Below are 17891 nucleotides of genomic sequence, written 5' to 3' on the forward strand. Positions count from 1 at the left end.
TCAGTGTCTGAATTCAACGACTCCTGTGCAGTTGATACTTTGACTATCCTCGTGTCCTTGTGTGGGAGGCACACCAGGTCACGTGGCAGAGGGGTGCTGGGTTTGCTCCTTTAACCGGCCGTGTGTACAGCGAGAGCCGTTCGCTCTGAGGCTCTTCTGGGAACTTCCTCAGCCTCTGCTCACTCCTGATCCACTCCCTGCCCCACCTGTCTCCGGTGGTTCCTGCATCCTGGCTCTGACCCCTACTTCTGGCTCTCCCAAGCCTCCGGACTCATCCTTGGTTTCTTCCACTCAGCTCCTGACTCTCCCTCCAGGCCGAGGCCCAGATCCGCCCCCCTCTTCTCCCTGCTTTGGATGGGAGACATGCCTGGCCTCAGATGCCCCTCCAGCCAGCTGAGGGAAGGGTTGGGGGGCGGGGTGGGGGCGCAAGCAGAAGAGGCTGTGATCTCCCTAGGCCCAGGCTCCACGCTGAGGCTGCTCAGACTGCCCTGGGCCTCAGACACTCCCATCCCTGCATCGCGGACCAACAGCCCGGGTTTGACGCCGAAGCAGAAGAATTTCCATTCAGCTGGGACCTAGGGATGGAGGTGGCCTCTCTGACCGTAACACTCTGCTACTGAAAGGCCTCATGTTCCTGCCCCACCAAGGCCTGGGGGGGAGGCCACCACGTGACAGCACCAGGGACACGTGTCTTCTGGGACTGGTTCTGAGCGGGTGGCTGGCAAGTTTGTTTCTCCCTGTCCTCGGGGCGGGGGCGGTGATAATGAGCCTGGCCCTGGCCTGGCTTAGCAGAGTGTGGTCCCCACTGCCCAGCCCGATATGGCACGGACAGCTGGAAAAACTGACCACGCGGCTTGACTATCTCAGAAGATTGCTCTATTTTTCCTCTGCAAAATTTTTCCATGAATAATCTTTAAGTGGCTGTTTCTTTAGCAGTTTTATTGGAACATATGAGAACTGACAGTCACTGGGGAACGAGATATCATGAAAGAAATCTGGTTTTCATTACATTTCTCTCAAGAAACTGACATGCTGCCCAACAGACCACTCATTGACTGGAAGAGAAAAGAGCACAGGGCCCTCTAACAATGGCTTTGGAGTGGACAGGATTAAGGATGATGAATGGCGACAGCAAAGAACATGGAATCCAGAGGCAGACAGGCCTGGGCTCCCACTGGTATCCGCCACCTCCCGGCTGAGTGACCTTGGGCGAGTCACTCGTACCTCTGAGCCTGAATTCTGCATCTGCAAGACGGGGGCAGTGGTGTGGCCTGGCAGGTTGCCTGTGAGGAGGAAACGACACAGCAGCCTCCCGCCTTTCTCAACACCACCCGGGCCAGGCGCGGTACGGCCATGCTGAATTAGAGAGCTGATGTTCTGCCTTCACGCAGTTACACTCAAGTGGGGACAGAGACAAGCAACCAGATAACTACACCCAGGAAAGACACGTGCTTGGATAGGAAAAAAATAAATAAATACGGTGACAGCAAGAACTATTCAATACATCAATTGAATAACTACCACGACCATAATGGTGGTGGTGTTGGTGATGGCTGACATTCATCGAGCACCTACAAGGTGCCAGAGGCTGTGCTCAGTGTTCTGTACACAGTATCTGATGCAAGCTTCACAGTAACACTGCCTCACAGGCCCTGTTGGCATCTCAACGGTGTGGGACCTGCGGTCAGAAGGGTCGGGTGAGGGGCTGGTAAGCAGTGAAGCCATGATCAGGGCACCTGAGAACACAAGAAGGTCAGAGAGGACCCGGAGGGTCTGACCTCCAGACTGGCACAGGAGTTCCAGCAGGGGCAGCCGTACAGGCAGAAGGAGCCCACGACGACAGACACAGGACCTAGTTGAGAAACTGCAGAGAGCCAGCCAGGCTGAAGAGCTGAGGGTGGCAAGTGTGTGTGTGTGTGCGTGTGTGTGTGTGTGTCGGCGGGGGGGGGGCAGAGGGGCCTGGAGCTCAATGAGGGGAAGGCATGGAGATTTTTAGGAGAGGGGGTGATATGCTCAGATTTGCACCCTAGAAATCTCACTCTGGTCAAGACCACAGGCTGGGAAGGAGAGATGTGAGCCACAGGTGTCTAGGAGGTGGACCAGCTGCGTGGCACAAGGGGTATTCAGGGGTAACCATCAGTGGAGGCTAGTGCTATTCACCAAGGAGGGAGCAGGCTGAGGGGGCCGATGAGAAGCTCAGTTTGGGATTGATGTCTGCGGGCCACTGGGTAGATGGGTGCGGTGCTCGGGAGATATGGCAGCTGGGGACAGGTGTGCAGGACTTGTCAGCACAGGAGTGTGTGGAGCCCCGGGAGTGGGCAAGACATCCAGGCTGTAAGTTCAGTGGGAAGGGGGAAGGCCTGGGACAGAAGGCGGGAAACCAGTGTTTGTGGGAGGAGAAGAGGAGAAAGGCTAAGAAGGAACGTGTGTGAAACCAGGATCAACAGGACAGGTATTTGAGAAAATGATCATTTTAAATTCACAAAGAAAGTGATCTTGTGCTTCGTTCATAATTCTAAAGGAAGACGGCTCAGAAGTGTTGCACGATGATGACTTCAGCAGCCCCTGGTCTCAGCTGTCATGTCCTCCTCTCAGAGGCGGCCTTGGCCGGCCAGCCAGCACCAGGAGGCTGCCAGGAGCCAGGGGCCTCTGCTACCCACCAGCGTGGACCACAGCAGACAAGCCCAAAGCGCCCCAGAAACGACCTCCTGTTCATCCTGTACGTTTCTCTTGGGAGGGAAAGAACTGCGGGTCTTCTCCCACCCTCAGGGGTTAAATTAGACACGGGCGAGGGCTTTCATTGAGATGCAGGGCCCAGTGCTTCACAGAATTCAGGTCCCTGAGTTCTCACAAAGAGGGCGGCAACCCCATCCTCCTGGGCACGTGTGGCCTGTGCCTGGCCTTCTCAGCGCCCAGCCATCTGAAGCTAAGCAACTGTGTGTGATTTCCCGCTGACCGTCCATCCCCGCCCCCGCCCCGACACCAGCCCCGGGAGGAAGGGACCGCGTCCCCAGTGCCCAGTGCAGGCCTGGGCGAGCAGTCGGAGCACCAGCCGAGTGTGCCGAATGGCCCAGTGACATGCGCACGGCTGCAGAGAAGCCGGCTCTACGGAGGAGGGCACGTGGCCGGGAGAGGGAGCCTCGTCCCCAGGGGTTCCAGTGGCATCGGAGCGGCCCTGTCCCGGGTCAGCACTGCCCAATTTAAGCAGCCTGGCAGCCCTGCTGCCGCTCTTGGGGCTGTGCTCCAAGTCTCACACATTCGAAATTAATGGGAGGCAGCTGTGTCGGAGGGAAACGACTCAATCTGGAATCACAAGACTTGCATTCCAGTCCAGCCTCTGCCTGGGCTGAGTTGGGAGCCCGTGGTCCAGTCCGCTCAGACTCCGAGCCTCCGCGTCCTCCCTGGAGACCAGGATGACAACTGGTGTGATCCGGAGCCATCGAGCGCCGCCCTGAGCGCCTGGGGCGCAGCGCCCACTTTCGCCCGATTCCAAGGGGTTCTGCGTCTTTTGGTTTCTTTCCTGCGCGGGCTGAGAGCCCTGTTCTCAGGCCGGGGCCCTCCCTGGGTCTGCCAGAGCCCGGCGGCCCTCCGGGGCCTGGGGGCCCCTCTGCACAGAAAGTCTGTTTGTGTTGAAAGCCTTCTCTGGCCAGGTTTCATGGTGGAGCCTGGGAGCCGGTGACTTTTACGTTCACACGCGTTCTTTGTTTCTCATACATGTAGCTCTTACGGGTCCTCACTGTGAGCCAGGCTCTATCTCACACTCACTCAGTTTGCCCTAGTTCATTTCCTTCTGAAAAATGGCATCCGATCACCCTTCCACTGTGGTGAGGTCCAGACGCTTTCTCCTCAGAGCCAGAGGCCCAGATCCCCAGACCGCAGCAGGCAGCAGGTTTAAGTCTTGGCTCATCTGCTTGACCTTGACACTAACAGGCTATTAAGATGGGAGACTCCAAGGACAAGTAGATGTGAACTCCAGGGTGAACTGGCTCCCTGACTCTTGAGCCCCTCACTAGGAGCCCCTACACACTCTGAGAATATAAGAGGGTGGGGGGGTCCTCGTGCCTCACTCGTGGGGGGCTCTCTCACTCTCCCCAACCACAGTGAGGGGTCTCCAGGCCACTTGAGGAGCTTGCTCTATGTCCCCCAGTAGCTGGGAAACCCAGGGCACTCCCAGTGCCTCACTCAGGCCTGGAGCCCACATGGCTGCAGCCAGAGGACAGTGGTGGCCACACTAGGGTTAGCTGTGCTCACAGGTCCATCGGTACCAGGACAGGTACGGCCTCCCATGGACCAAGGTGGCCCCTGTGAGGAGAGCTGGCGTGGAGCTGAAGGCTTGAGGGGATCCCAAGCAGCAAGAAGCTGGTGGCGGGCACAGACTGAGGGGCCATGCAGTGGCCCCTGGAATAAATCTGCATCTGCCTGGGCCAAGGGACCGGTGGAATCTCTGCAAAACCCATGAAAGTGCCGTGAGAGGAAGAAGCATCTGGAGTCGGCACTGTGCCCGCACTGTTCTTGGCACCCAGGCCCTGCAGTCAGCAAGCCGAGGAAGGTGGAGACCCTGCAGTCAGCAAGCCGAGGAAGGTGGAGACCCTGCAGTCAGCAAGCCGAAGAAGGTGGAGAAACGCCCAGGGAGGGAGAGCGGCCAACACCCCTGCTCTCTCGTCACAGGTAGTCAGGCCCCAGCTGGGGCGAGGGAAGGAGAGTTAATGCCAAAGCAGGTCTGGAGTTCTACTCTTACATGGAACCAGCCTTCTAAGGACCACGTTGGGACAGCCTGCGACTCCAAGTGTCTGTGGGAAAGTCACAGATGTGCCAAGGTTGTCACCAGAGGCAGGGTGCTTCCTGCCCTGCACAGATGATGGGGACAGAGCCCAGAGTGCTCTGGGGCCCTCAGGTGCATCCTGCTTCTTCTGCGTGTTGGGTACAGGTGACAACCAGTCCAGACCCCTGGGCTCAGCAACTGGCTCCGCCCCTTCCTCCAGGCATAAGATGGGGGCTGAGGGCGTGCACCCACCCCAGCACCTTCACCTATAGGATGGGGATGATATTGCACACACACACACCCCCACCTCACAGGGTAGGTGTGAGGCTCACCAACCGAGCACATGGGATGGGCTTAGAACAGTGCCCGGCAGAGAGTATACCCTCAGTACGTGTTAGCTGCCGTTACTATTACGATTACTATTATTATCTTTGCACCCCTGTTTCCCTACCATGAACCAACTGGAGAGGTCTACCTGCCCTCTCCTTGGGCCTGGCAGGCCTTTGTGGACTGCCTTGACCTACAGGGTGTGGCAAAAGCAAGGCTATGTGACTTCCGAGGTGGGTCACACAGATGCCATGATGCTTTGGGGACATCTGCTTTCGAGGAGCAATGCCATGCAAGAGTTATGAGACTGCCATGCGGCAGGGGAGCCCAGGCCACACGGGAGGCCACATGTATGTTCGTGTTCTGCCCCAGATAACCAGCCAGCACCATGCATGTCCAGATGGTTCCGGCCCCCAGCATCAAGTCCCTCTCAGCCTTCAAGTCTTTCCAACTGAGACCCCAGATATCGTGGAGCAGAATTTGGACAGGCTGTTTCCTGTCCAGATTCCTGACCTGCAAATTTATGCATAGAATAAAATGGTCGCCTTGTGCCGCTAGGTCCTGGGCTGGCAGGCTATACGGCCGTGGTACCTGGCGCGGCTGGTGAGTGGTGAGCTGGAGCTGAGGTGAGGGCACTCTGGCCCCCCATCCAGTGCTCTGTTGGCTGTGTCACGCTGTCCCTCCATCCGGTCAGCATCAGAGCCTGCCGGCGAGGGCCAGGCCCTATCTAAGGGCTTTTCCAGCCCAGCCTCAGCCCTGTGAAGTAAGCCTACGCGAAGTATTTATTCCTATTCCCATTTCACCAGTAAGAAAACCGAGGCTCAGAGGGGCTACGCCAATTGCCCAGGTCCCAGAGCTAGGAAGGGCGGGAGCCAGCCCTTGCACTCAGGTCTGCCTGACTCCAAAGCAGGGCTTTCACCCGCTGGGCCATAGAACAAGGAAGATGGAAAGGTGTGTCCTGAAGGAAACTTGCGGCCCAGGGTGAGATTTTCCATGGGCTTGCTTTGCTGCCAAGGAATCTTCAGAGAAAACCTGTCAGTTGGTTCAGCCACGTGGAGGTGGGGCTCCCGAGATCTGGAAATGTCTTCACCGGTTCCAAGGCACACACAAACATTTGCCCTCTCCTGGGGTCAACGTTCTTTATGATTTTTGCTCTCCAGGAAAATATTAGTTCATTTATATAAACTAAACATTACATATGGGGGGGGGGAATGGAAGACGTGGCATTCCTGGCCTTTTTTCTCCCCAGACCAGAAACTGAGAAGGTTTCTCCACTTCCCTCCTCACAGTCTGTCCATCTGTCGGTGCAGAGCTGCTGGCACAGCTGCTCCCCAGGGGTGGAGAGTGGGGCGCAGGGGCATCGCAGCGACGGAGTGCCGCCCTGTCCCCTCACGTCTTCTGATGCCTGCCTCCCCCACTAAGGCGTGAATGGAGCCCAGGAGGGCAGGTCTTTGCCGGGTTCCGCCGGGGCCTGGCTCACAGTCGGCCCTGGCATGTGAAGCCTCGAGTGAACAGATGCCTCTTGGGGCCTTTCCTCAGCAGGTGTGGGGTGCCTGATGGCTGGAAAGAGCCCAGAGCTGTAGGCCCAGCCCCCATCCCAAGGAGCCGAGGGAGGCTGCGTTCCTCCCATTCCTGGGCCTGCAAGAGGCACATTCCTGTCCCCGGATCTGGTCGGGCTCCTGCCACGCAGCCCAGTCTAATTGCCAGACACAGAAGGCCTCCCTGGAACTGCCCTCTGGTCCCGCCCCCCACAGGACCCTGCGGGTCCCCTCTGTCGTCTGAGGGTGGGAAGCCGGGACCACTGAGTGCGTCTGAAGCCTTCCAGACACGCCCAGGCCCTCTGGTGATCGAAAACCTTAACATTCTGCTTCCAGGCTGGAGCCAGGGATTTGTAAAGTCAGTGCAGACGCTCCTGGGCCCCGGGGTCTGCCAGCCACACTGTGTGGAAACGCCGGCCTCAGCACTTTTCTGGGAGGAACGTGGAGTCAGCAGGCAGCCCGGGAACCAGGTGCCCACAGGGCCCCGCCAGGAGCCCAGAGGCCAAGCGCCCCAGGTACCGGGCTCTGGGAACCCCGGGCTGGTGGGGAAAGCAGACACAGAGGGACAAAGAAGCTGCAAGAGGGTATAACGCAAGGTCGGCAAACTCTGGAAAAGGCCAGGTAGTGAATGTTTTAGGCTTTGCAGGCCGTGGGGTCTCTGTCCCAACCTCAGCTCTGCTGTCGTAGTGAGCAAGCCGCCAACGTGCCCACGGCTGCGTGTGGCTGTGCTCCGATACAAACCAGGGTAGGCTGCGTTAGGGCCATGCTGTGCTCCTTGCGTGTAACAGGGGGCCTGACCTGGGGGGTGGGGGTGGGGCTGGGTGGAGGAAAGGCTTCCCTGGGGCCATGATGTTCTGTTAAAACCTGAGAAGTGATTCAGGTGACAGAGGCAGAATCATAATATTGACAATAATATCATCCCCCTAATAAAGTCACACTTGATGAGTGTGTTCCATGAGTCAGGGACTTGCTAAGTGTTTTACACACACGTGAACTCAATAAATTTGCACAACTCTCTGTGGGAGGTGTGATTATGCCCGCTTTACAGATGGAGAAACTGAGGCTTGGCGGGTATGTGGGGTGTTCTGTCTGACCCTTCAGATGCGTTCTTCGCCCTGCTTGGTGCCTGTGGGAGGCTGACCCCCAAGAGGCATCTCTTGACTCCCTCACCCAGGCCTCCAAATGGGTTTGGCCGATGGGAGGCTCTGGCAGCAGATGGGGTGGGAGGGCAGAGGAGAGAGAGGTCAGGGCATTTTTTTCTTCCCCCTCCTTCCTGTTTCACCCTCCGCTACCACAGCTCCTGCCAAGCTGACCGTCCTCTGCGACTCAGAGCTTGCCAGAGTCGGTAACATTTTTCCCCACCAGGTCCTTCAGCCTAGAGGCGCTGGGGGCCTCGCTATCCTTTGTGTGAAGTATTTATTCCTACTGCCATTTCACCTTCATTAAGTTTCTTCCTGTGAGTCATCCGGGGGCAATTCTGTTTCCTGCCAGGATTTTCTGACGGATGCTTGAGGTTAGTTAACTTGCTGGCTTCTGGTTTCACATGGCTAATACACAACGGAGCAGGTGGAGGTGATGGGGGATGGGACGGAAGGAGAGTCCGGCTGAACCTTGAGGAGGCTGGACCGGTGGCTGGGTCCCAGCTCCAGTACTGGTTTCCATCATAGGCAGGGGTCAAAAGTGAAAGCAGCTCCTCCTTTCCGGCCCAGGGCTCAGTGAGTGGTCCAGTCCTGGAGACCCCCAAATAGCAGTGTTAGTTTTCTGCGTCTGGCTCCTGTCTCCAACCTGGGGCACTGGGAGATGAATCTTCCAGCATGTCTGGAGGGTAGAAAGTGTGGTGGTGGGCATTTATTGGCACCTGGGGAAGGCCAGAGATGTACGTGGTCATCTTGTTAAGGTGTATTAACCAGGTAGGGTGCAGAGGCCTCTTATTCAAACTAATTTGGAGGAGACTCAGAAGGGCAGAACACTTTGTATTTGAGCCCACTCTCCGGCTCCAGAATTCTGGCATTCTCTCCTGAAGAAATAGTCTTGAGTGGTTAGCATTTCCTATTGTTTCTTCTGTGGCCCTAAACGATTGCTTTAGAATCCTACTGCGACTTCCTACATCCCTCTGATGAAATCCCTGCCCCCCATCCACCCCCTACCCAAGGTCAGGTGTAGCTGAGCGTCCAGAAGGAACACGTCCGACTGAGCAGGGGAAGGTTCTAGAACAGGGGCAGAGCTGAGAAGGCAGAGAAGGACCAGTGCCAGGAGCTTCCCTTCTGGTCACCTCTGCTGGTGGGTCATCTGCCACGTGTGGAAGGCAGTGGATGTGGGAGGAGACTGCAGAAGATATTTGCATATTAGGCTCATGGAACGCTGTGAAAATCAAGCTCAGGCCAGCACTCTGTCTCTTGAGTTGTGGACAGCAGCACTCCCAAGGCTGTGTGGATCAACCAGCATCTCCCTCTGCTAAGTTACTGTGGAACAACCACCCCCCCTCCCGCACCCAGGGGGGGCCAGGGGCAGGGTCCAACCTGCACAAGGGAGCCAGGAGAGGCTGGGAAAGGTACGGAGCCTAGAGAAAACCCTCAGGGCAGAGGCCTTGTTTGGGAGGGCTAGTGGGAGGCTGCATACACCACCTCTTGTGGCTCTGCGGTCCTGGGCCAGCAGCATTGCTGCACTGGCCTGGCTCCAGAAAGGAGAAAGAGTGGCTTGAGACATCGACAGGCTGGGGGTGGCATGACACCAGGCAGCAGCCTGCGACAGCCACCCCCTCACCAAACACTCACTGCCTGTCAGACTCTACACTGCGTGCCTTCTGAATATCATTTCAATTTTGATGCTCTAGCGACTCTGGGATGGATGACTGATTATCCCCATCTTATGGGTAAGGAAACTGAGGCCCAGAGGCCATGAAGTGGCTTGTCCAAGACTGCAGTGGCCTAGAACCCAGGTTGGTGTCACCCAAGCTCAAACCAGGAGGAGGAAATAGAGTCAGACCCCTGCCCCCAATCTGGTCCCCCCCCAGGGCAGCAGCAGAGCTCAGTCCCAGTGACAAGAGTTGGATGGAATACGGATGAAAGGCAACTCACAGGCATGACTCGGAAGCAGCTAACACTGCGTGCACACGTGGGCGGAGGGCTTTAAAGTGTGACCCTGCCCGGGTGGCACAGCCCTGCAAAGTGAGAGCTAGTATCGCCTCCATCTTGTGGATGAAGCCAGTGAGGATCAGAGAGGTAAAGTGACAAAGCTGGAAACGGCACAGCTTGGATTTGACTTCAAAGCCTGGGCCCCTAACCTCTAGGGAACACTGTCAATATGTCAATAAAACTGATGCCCGAGGAAGGCGAGCTGTCTGTGTGTGGTGGGAAATACCCCAGGCATCCCGCACACCCTTCCGGGGCTTGTCAACCCGAGCCTGGCGGTAGGCCCGATGACAAGGGTCCAGGTGACCAGGAGAAGGTGCTGGGGTTTTCTCTACCCTGTGCATGCTCCAGCTTGGGGTTCTGATCTTGCCTGTCTTAGGTCTCAGGCTCTTCCAGGGAGCCCCAGACCAGAGGGGCCCCATGTGATCCGAAGCCTGGGCAGGCTGTGAGCAGGGACGCTGAGTCTGCCAGCCTGCAAACCGGACTCTGGCCTTTGGCTCCACAGGAAAGACCAACCCTGGCAGCCACATTAGGGCCACTGGAGAGTCTGCCCCCACTTGAGGTGGCTACGATACCTGCAAGGTCTTCCTTGGAGGAGACTAGTCTCGGGGAGCTGCTTCCTGGTTCAATTCTGAGCGACAGTCTGAAAACAAAGATTTTCAAAAGATTAGATGGGCTCTGGCGTGTCAGGGGGTGGGGAGCGGAAGCTAACATGTGCATGCTTGGAACTGAGAAGCTGGACTGCTGTTAAGGGCTATTACAGTCACAGAACCCAGGAATACTCTGAGGTCTGCTCCAGATCACAGCCACTGCCTTCCAAGGTCCCCAGGAGATTTCCATGACCAAAAAATAATGGTTAAGGAAGACACAGTAAACAGTGTAATCATGGCCCATCATCTGCCGGGCACAGACGTGTTCATTCTCAAGACAACGCTATAAACTAGGAACACCATCCCCGTCTTGTAGAGGAAGAAACTGAGGAGCATCAAAGTCAAGCAGCTTCCCCAAGATTCACAGGGCTAACAGGTGGCCAAGCAGGGGACCAGGGCTGTCTGACCCCAAACCCCAAACCAGGGCGTTTAATCATTAGACTGCAGTCTCTCTCAGATGCCCCCAGAGAGGCCTGACGCAACGGTTATTACTATTTTTTTAAAGCATCGATTAAGAACTTCTGGGTGAAAATGACAAGAGTGAAGCCGGCTACCAGACTTCTCCCTCACCCAACAAAACGAACAAATAATTATAAAGGCTCAGGAGTAAAAGAACTCACCAGCTGCTACTCAGCAAGGGAGCGGGTATAAACTGAAGCCATGAACTTCAGAAACTTGTAGCCAAGAAAAGAAGTGGATCCTGCAGTCTAGCCAAGAGTCCTAACACGGTGCGGCTCCTATCCTGCCCTATGAGACTTCTTGGTGGGTCTGAGCAGGAGTCCTTCCCTTTCCCTCTTCTGACTGGCTGCAGATTCTGGAGAGAAACGGATGGGCCAGGTGGATAGTGTAGGGAATACTCTGATGGAAGCGAAGGCTCCACGGCGGTGGGGGGTGGGGGATGATTCGAAACCTGAGGGTATCCTTTTCAGGAATGGGATACAGCCCTAAACTAGGTGGAGGAAACCCTGCTGTAGGCCTTTCAATAGAGCCGCTGTCTGTAAAACAGACCGCTTGCTCCCTGCCTCCACGGAGCCTGAGCTCTGCGTCCCCCCGCCGGCTGCACGAGAGGGCAGAGACTGAGAAGCCCTGGGCCTCACAGCACAGCAGGAGGCAAACCAGCCCCTCTCACACAGGGGAGCAGGGTCAGACGTCACCTCCCTGCATGAGAGCCGTGGAATATCCAGATGAAGCCTCTCACATGGAAGCAAGATGAAAAGAAACGGTGTGGCAAACTAGCAAATGTCCTCTCAGGAAAAAGGGAAAGAGGAAAGAAGAGAGCATTGTCCAGATTCCCCAGCCCAGAAGGCAGCCCCAAGGCACACAAGGAAATCCCCCACATCCTTTAGAACTCGGGCTGAATAAAACAAAACCTGAAAAATGAGATGAGAACACAAATGGGTAAGATGAAAGGGGAGATTGGAAACCTAGGGGAACGAAAAAATCAAGGACTGAAACAAGAGAGGACTGGAGGAATACCAGAGTAGAAACAGACCATCCCAGTGACTGTCGATGAAGAAGATGGAGATTATAGCCATTAGAAAGAAGCTGATGGATTTGGAAGGCAGAGCATCATGGATTCCTGGAACGCTGGAAAGAGAAAAGCCAAGTGGCACAGAAGTAGTCAAAGACAGAAACCAAAAGAATTCCTCTGTAATGAACAAAGAGCATACCCTGTTCCAGGGAAATCTGGTACAGAACCCTCCACTCCGAGTCATTCCTCTTGTGAAGCTTTTGAACCTCAAGGAATTCTTCACCCACCAGGTAGACAAAACAAGTTGCTTATAAGAGGGAAAAACCAGACTAGCGTGAGATTTGTCTACGACAGCATCCAGCGCCAGAAGGCAGTGGAGCAGGCTCTGTGTGTCCTGAGGGAGGAAAGCAAAGGAGCCCAGCAAGTCAGATGCAAATGTTTTCATGAAAGAGATCGGAGGACTCTTTCGAAAGTGTAGGACTTTCGAAAACGTACTTCATGACGAAACCCAGCTAAATAAGGGATTGATTTAAAATAAAGACTCCAGGAATGGAGAAGTGACAGGTGGTAAGAATTGAAAATGTTTCGAAACACGAAATAGTAGGAATTATGATTCCTGAACATGATGTGTATGTTATAAACTTGGATGACGTAGAAATAAGAAGATAAATCACAAGGATTTGGAAGATGGTGCAGTGGAGGGGGGAGCTTGCTAACGATCTCATCTTTCATTACCAGAGTCAAAGGACCCTGCTCACCATGGAAATCTAGTTAAAAGAGAACTTAGGCACTCCAACCTCTTCATGGTTTTCCTGACCTCTTTTGTTAATCTTAGAAGGCCCTTTTAGGAAATAATATCTCTTGTGGTGGAGAAATATTTATTTGAAGAGCAGCAATTCCTTATGGTTTATTTCAGTTCCTTTTTCTGGTTAAATTAAAGTAAATACTTTTAATTAAAAATAGAAAGTGTGGCATAATCCAATTTTAATAAATTCTATTCTTGCACATCCATCTATTCATCTTTCTCCATATATATATATATATATATATATATATATATATATATATATATACATATATGTGTGTGTGTGTACTTTCTATGCATACAGAAATGTCCAAAATAATGTTCACTTGATGCCAACAGTCAGGCTTTCTAAGTGGTAGGAATTTGGGTAATTTTTCTTAAATAAAATAAAATAGACTAAAGGCTGAGGAAAACAAAGCACTGGTTGGGCTCCTTGGCCCAACGTCTCCAAAGCAGGTCGGGGCAACGTCATTAAGGTAAGAGCTAAGCCTGCGTCCTCTGGGGTGGGGACCGTCTCGGGGGGGGTGAGCTGGGCCAGGGAGTGTGGGATGCTCAAGCAGAGTCACAAGCCCTGTGCGTCCCGTGTCACTCAGAGCCAGGGTCTTCCTGGGAAGGGACCCCCTCAGTGGTCTGGGCACGGGGCGAGAACGCAGCCTTCCTCCCTGGGTTTGTCCACTTGGACCACAGCAAAGGGCCTGTGTGAAATCCAGGCATGAGGTGCTGGGGGTGTTCAATGTCTTTAAGAACAGAAGGCGTTATTACTCACAATCTGCAGCTTGTCCAAGGATTATCTCACGGCCAGAAGTATTTATAGACCATTTTTCTCCTTAAAGGATATTAGTGTTAATGAATAACTACTGTCTCCTTGACCGCATTATTGGCACCTGAATGGAAAATATTACCCCCGATCCTAAGTGGGAATAATTTCCCACTCCGGGGTACTCTTTTCAGGAACAGCAAATGCTTTGTAAGTAAAAATGAGCAGTTTGTGGCAAACGTAATTTTAATGGTAATCTCTGGCCTTTAGTTATTGCCGTTATGATTATGTAACAGATCAAAATTTATTATATTCTATTGTACAATAACAACTGAAGACATTATGTTTATGTTCCTAAAGATAGCCAATCATGAGAACCATGTGGGGAGCTTTGAAAAAATACAAATTTCCAGACCCTGCCCACCCCCACAAACCTGGATGGCTAGAAGGCTTCCTAGGTGTCTCTGATCCACAGCCAGGGCTGAGATCCACTCCTGCAGAGGTGGCAGGTGAAAAACCTTGAACAGTCATTCCCAAGGTCTTGGTGAGTGAAAAGGGGTAACCTGGGGTGTCTCTAGTGGCCACAGTTCTCTACAGTTTCCAGTGACTTTGATGAAGACCAAATCATCAAGTTGATCAAATTTTTAGACACAAAACTGGAAGAGATTTAAAAATATATTGGATAGCAGGATCCAAAGGGATCATGCATGGCTTACTGGAAGCAACCAGTAAGATGAGATTTAAAAGAATACGTGTAAAGTTGACGTTTAGGGGGGAAAATGATCAGTTACAAGACAGCTGAGACTTGCCGCCATCATATATCAGGCCATATGACAAGTCCTGAGGCCCTTAGCTGACCTCAGGCTCAAAGTGAGCCAAGAAGACATCCATCCAATCAATACGGCAGACAGACCCAACGTGAAAAACCTTCCTTCTGCCTCTAAATCCATAGAAATGTTGGATAAATTCCCAGCTGCCACAAACGAAGAAAGAACTGAAAGCCAGAGCAGGTGAATGGAAGACGAGGCCAAAGGGTCCACAGGGGTCTTCATGGGAATGGGGCCTGTTCCATACGGGCTGCGTGGGATGGAGACGGGGCCTCAGCCAGCGCCAGGTGGCAAGAGTCCAGCAGCAAGCTGGGGCCCCAGGGAGCTGCCTCGTGCGTGAAACAGGCTCTTGGAGAGCTCTGTTTGGCAGCCTGGAGATGTGGCTAGAAAGCTGTCCTTCCGCTCAGCGCTGAGTGGGGGCAGTCCCTCCTGAGAACCTGGAGCACTAAGCCTGCACCACACACAGCTGTGGAGCCCAAATTCATTCACGCTCCCCACTAGAAAAAGCCATGCTGAGAAGCTGACAGAACACCCTCCTCGGCCCGGTGGCGCCTGTGGGGCTGGGGCGGGTGGGAGGAGACACTCAGCAGCCCTGCTGTGGGCTCTGTGGGGTCAGAGGTCACCTTATGCACACGTGCTGGGTGGGGGGAGGTGCCGGTGCTGCTGCAGCGACCTCCCGTTAGCCCTGCAGGGGGCCGGGGGCACTCACTTGTAGTTGTCATCTTCCACAAACTTCTGGAGCTCTTCAATGTAGCGCACGGACTTCAGGTACTTCTGCACGTGGGGCAGGGTTGTGAGGTGGTCTGGAGGAGGAGGACAAAACCCAGGGGCTTCAGTCTCTCCCCATCCCCAGGCCCCCCATGAGAAGCTCCTTAGGGACTGAGACATATATTCAGTCTTTCAACAGTTGCTGATGATCCCTTAGGCCAGGCCTGTGCTGGGCCCAGAGGGGTCCCTCAGGAAGTGCCCCCCAGATGGCGGGGCCACAGACACCACACCCTGAGGTCACCACAGTTCCTTGGCTGGGGAAAGATGGGTCTTGGGGGAAAGATGGTCTCCAGCGAGGTGTGTGTGCCCTAAAACAGGTCTCCACTGGAGTAACTGGCCAAGTCTCCCACACTTGCCCAGCCCCGTGTGACAAGAATGCAAGAAGGAATGAACCCCATCCAGCCTGGTGTGCAGGCCCAACCCAGATCCTGGCACAGCCTGAGAGTCTGGCCCACGGGCTGGAGCTGCTGCACCCTGAGAGGAAAGGGAAGGGCCTAGACGCTTGAGCACCTGTTCTGTGCCAGGCTCTGCACCCAGTGACTTCTAGAAGCCATCTGCCTCAACCTTTGCACCTGCCTCATTTCGGGGAGTAAGATGTCAACTGCACACAGGAGGAAGCCATGGCGACTTGCCAGGTCACACTGCTGAGAAGTTTTGACCCCGGGTCACCTGCGGCCTCGGCCACACGGCCCTGTCTCTCCGTCCCGGGGTGACTGACGACAGGTGCACTCCCCAGACTGTCACAGTCACTGCGCTCTTTCCGAGGCAGCCGTAAACCCTCCCTGATGCTCTCTGCCATTCGTTCCCCACAGGGTGGGACAGACCAGTTAAGGAGAGGGGTTGAGGCAGTGGAGGACGCTGTGGAGAGGAGCGGAGAGAGGGTGGGAAAGGGCCCTCGCTTTCCCGGGGGGCGGGCGGGTGCATCCGGGTGCCGTGAGGAGCCCCTGATGGCTCTGCCTCGTAACTGTGAGATTCTCTCTCTCTAGGGCCTCGGTGTTCTTGTCTCTGAAATGGGGATAATGACCCCTGCTTCACGGAGCTGACGACGGGGAAGGGGCAGGGGAACATAATGGTAGTAAGAGTGAGCATTTCCTGAGCTCTAATGAAATGCTGAGGTGGGCTAAGGGCCCTGCACAGTCATGTCCCCATCTTTACTATGAGAAAAGTTCAGACTTAGACAGGACAAAGTGACTTTTCAGGAGGCGGAGCCAAGACGTGAACCCACATCTGTCTGGCCCCAAAGCTGTGTATGTAATTGCTCTGCTGGCCAGCAGGACCAGTGTTGAGGTCCTTGAGTGGAAAGGGCACTGGGAACACAGTCCCCTCCCTGTTCCTCTGGGCAGAAGGAGAGCTGGTCTGGAAGTGCGGGCGCCTGTAGGGGCGGCGCTCATAAGCGGACCTTCTGCTTGTGTGGGCCCCCCTGCAGTGGCCTTGCCACATGGAGGCTGTTGGTTTCTCCCACCCTACGTACTGGAGGTGGTGTCGGTCTCTTCCTTGTCCCGCTTTGCTGCTTCCAGACTTTTACTCCCCCCGTCCTGTGAAAACCTGCTCCAAGGAGGCACACTCCTGCAGCTCGGCCACCCTCCCCCTCTGCTGACTCCTGCTGCCGGACACCCTGGTCACTCAGGCCCATTCCTGGAGGACCGGGGCACCTGGCTCACAGTCAAGCCCCATCCCCCACCGTCCACGTGGACGGCCCATCGGCATTGCCAATAACACCTCCTCCAACCGTCTCAGACGCCCACCATCACAGTCACCCCTTGGATCTGGTCACGTGTAGCAGAGCCTGGCCAGTTGTTGACCAAGTCACTCCCCTGTCCCCTCTAGGCCCGCAGCTACGCTGCATTCCCGGCCTCCCTCGCCAGAACTGATGAGCACCACGTGCAAGTCTGGTCCATAAATCCCACTCTGGTATGATTCTCTCTCCTTCTGCAGCTGGATGTAGAGGTCAGTGGAGGACTCAGGGCCATGGGACACAGCAGAGCCACAAGACAGAGGAGCCCAAGTACCTGAATCTGCTTGGAGGACAGCCACCCAGGAGGTGCTCACAAAGCTCTTCATGAATGAAGGACCTGGGCTCTGCCACTCATTGGACGTGTGACCTTAGACAAGTGACTACACTGTTTTCAGCCTCAGTTTCCTCATCTGTGATACAGAAATAGTAACATCTAGTTTGCATAGTCTCTGAAGATCAAACATGCTTATAAAAGATCCAGAATGTGTTTGATACTTAAGATATCAAAATGAAGAGCTCTGTGGGGACTACCTGGTTTCTAGAGCTTTCTCACTGATAAGGTGCTGGACCCAAATTTCGGTGATGTAAGATTTCACAATTCCAACAACCAGGGGTACTAACCGTAGCTGCAGGAAACTTGTAAATCCGCAATTATTCGGAGAATATTGTTCATCTGATTGGATCTTTGTTCGTTTTCCATGATGCTGCCTGAGGCAGGATATGCAGAATCAATGTAGATTAAATCCAGAAGATAGATGCCTAAAATTAAGGAAGATATTTAATGATGGTAGGTGTTCACCATGAATCAGAACAAAATGGCACAAAACAGAACTGCTGTGCTAGAAGGTATAGGGTGACATGGAAAATTGCGGTATGATTTGGACTTCAATTCCAATCCTGACTACTAACTCTTCACACGGACTGCTCAACTTTAAATCAAACATCTGAGCAACAACCAAAATGAATGCTGGCAAGATGTTAGCATTTCTAGTTCATACACGCTCCAGCAACAAGGGTTATTACCTGTAACCCAACTGGAAAATAACAGGACACGAAAGGGATGAATGAATACTTGTGTTTTTTACCAACCACTGCAGTTTAATAAGTCTAAGATGTCATA

At 54.2% G+C, this 17891-nt stretch overlaps 1 protein-coding gene across 8 annotated transcripts in view; it reads right to left on the reverse strand.

The window, feature by feature from the left end:
• Positions 1-17891, reverse strand: part of RALGPS1 (Ral GEF with PH domain and SH3 binding motif 1) — a 289045-nt gene that overhangs the window by 33237 nt on the left and 237917 nt on the right. For all 8 annotated transcript variants that reach the window (XM_082622855.1, XM_082622854.1, XM_082622858.1 and 5 more), the window contains 3 exons: positions 17393-17530; positions 14978-15071; positions 10334-10401 (listed from right to left, as the gene is read on the reverse strand). In XM_082622855.1, coding sequence (XP_082478981.1) covers positions 10334-10401; positions 14978-15071; positions 17393-17530 — 300 coding nt within the window. The remainder of the gene's footprint in view (positions 1-10333; positions 10402-14977; positions 15072-17392; positions 17531-17891) is intronic.

The sequence above is a fragment of the Mesoplodon mirus genome (genome assembly GCF_964341445.2).
Source record: "Mesoplodon mirus genome assembly, chromosome: 1".
Classification (NCBI taxonomy): domain Eukaryota; kingdom Metazoa; phylum Chordata; class Mammalia; order Artiodactyla; family Ziphiidae; genus Mesoplodon; species Mesoplodon mirus.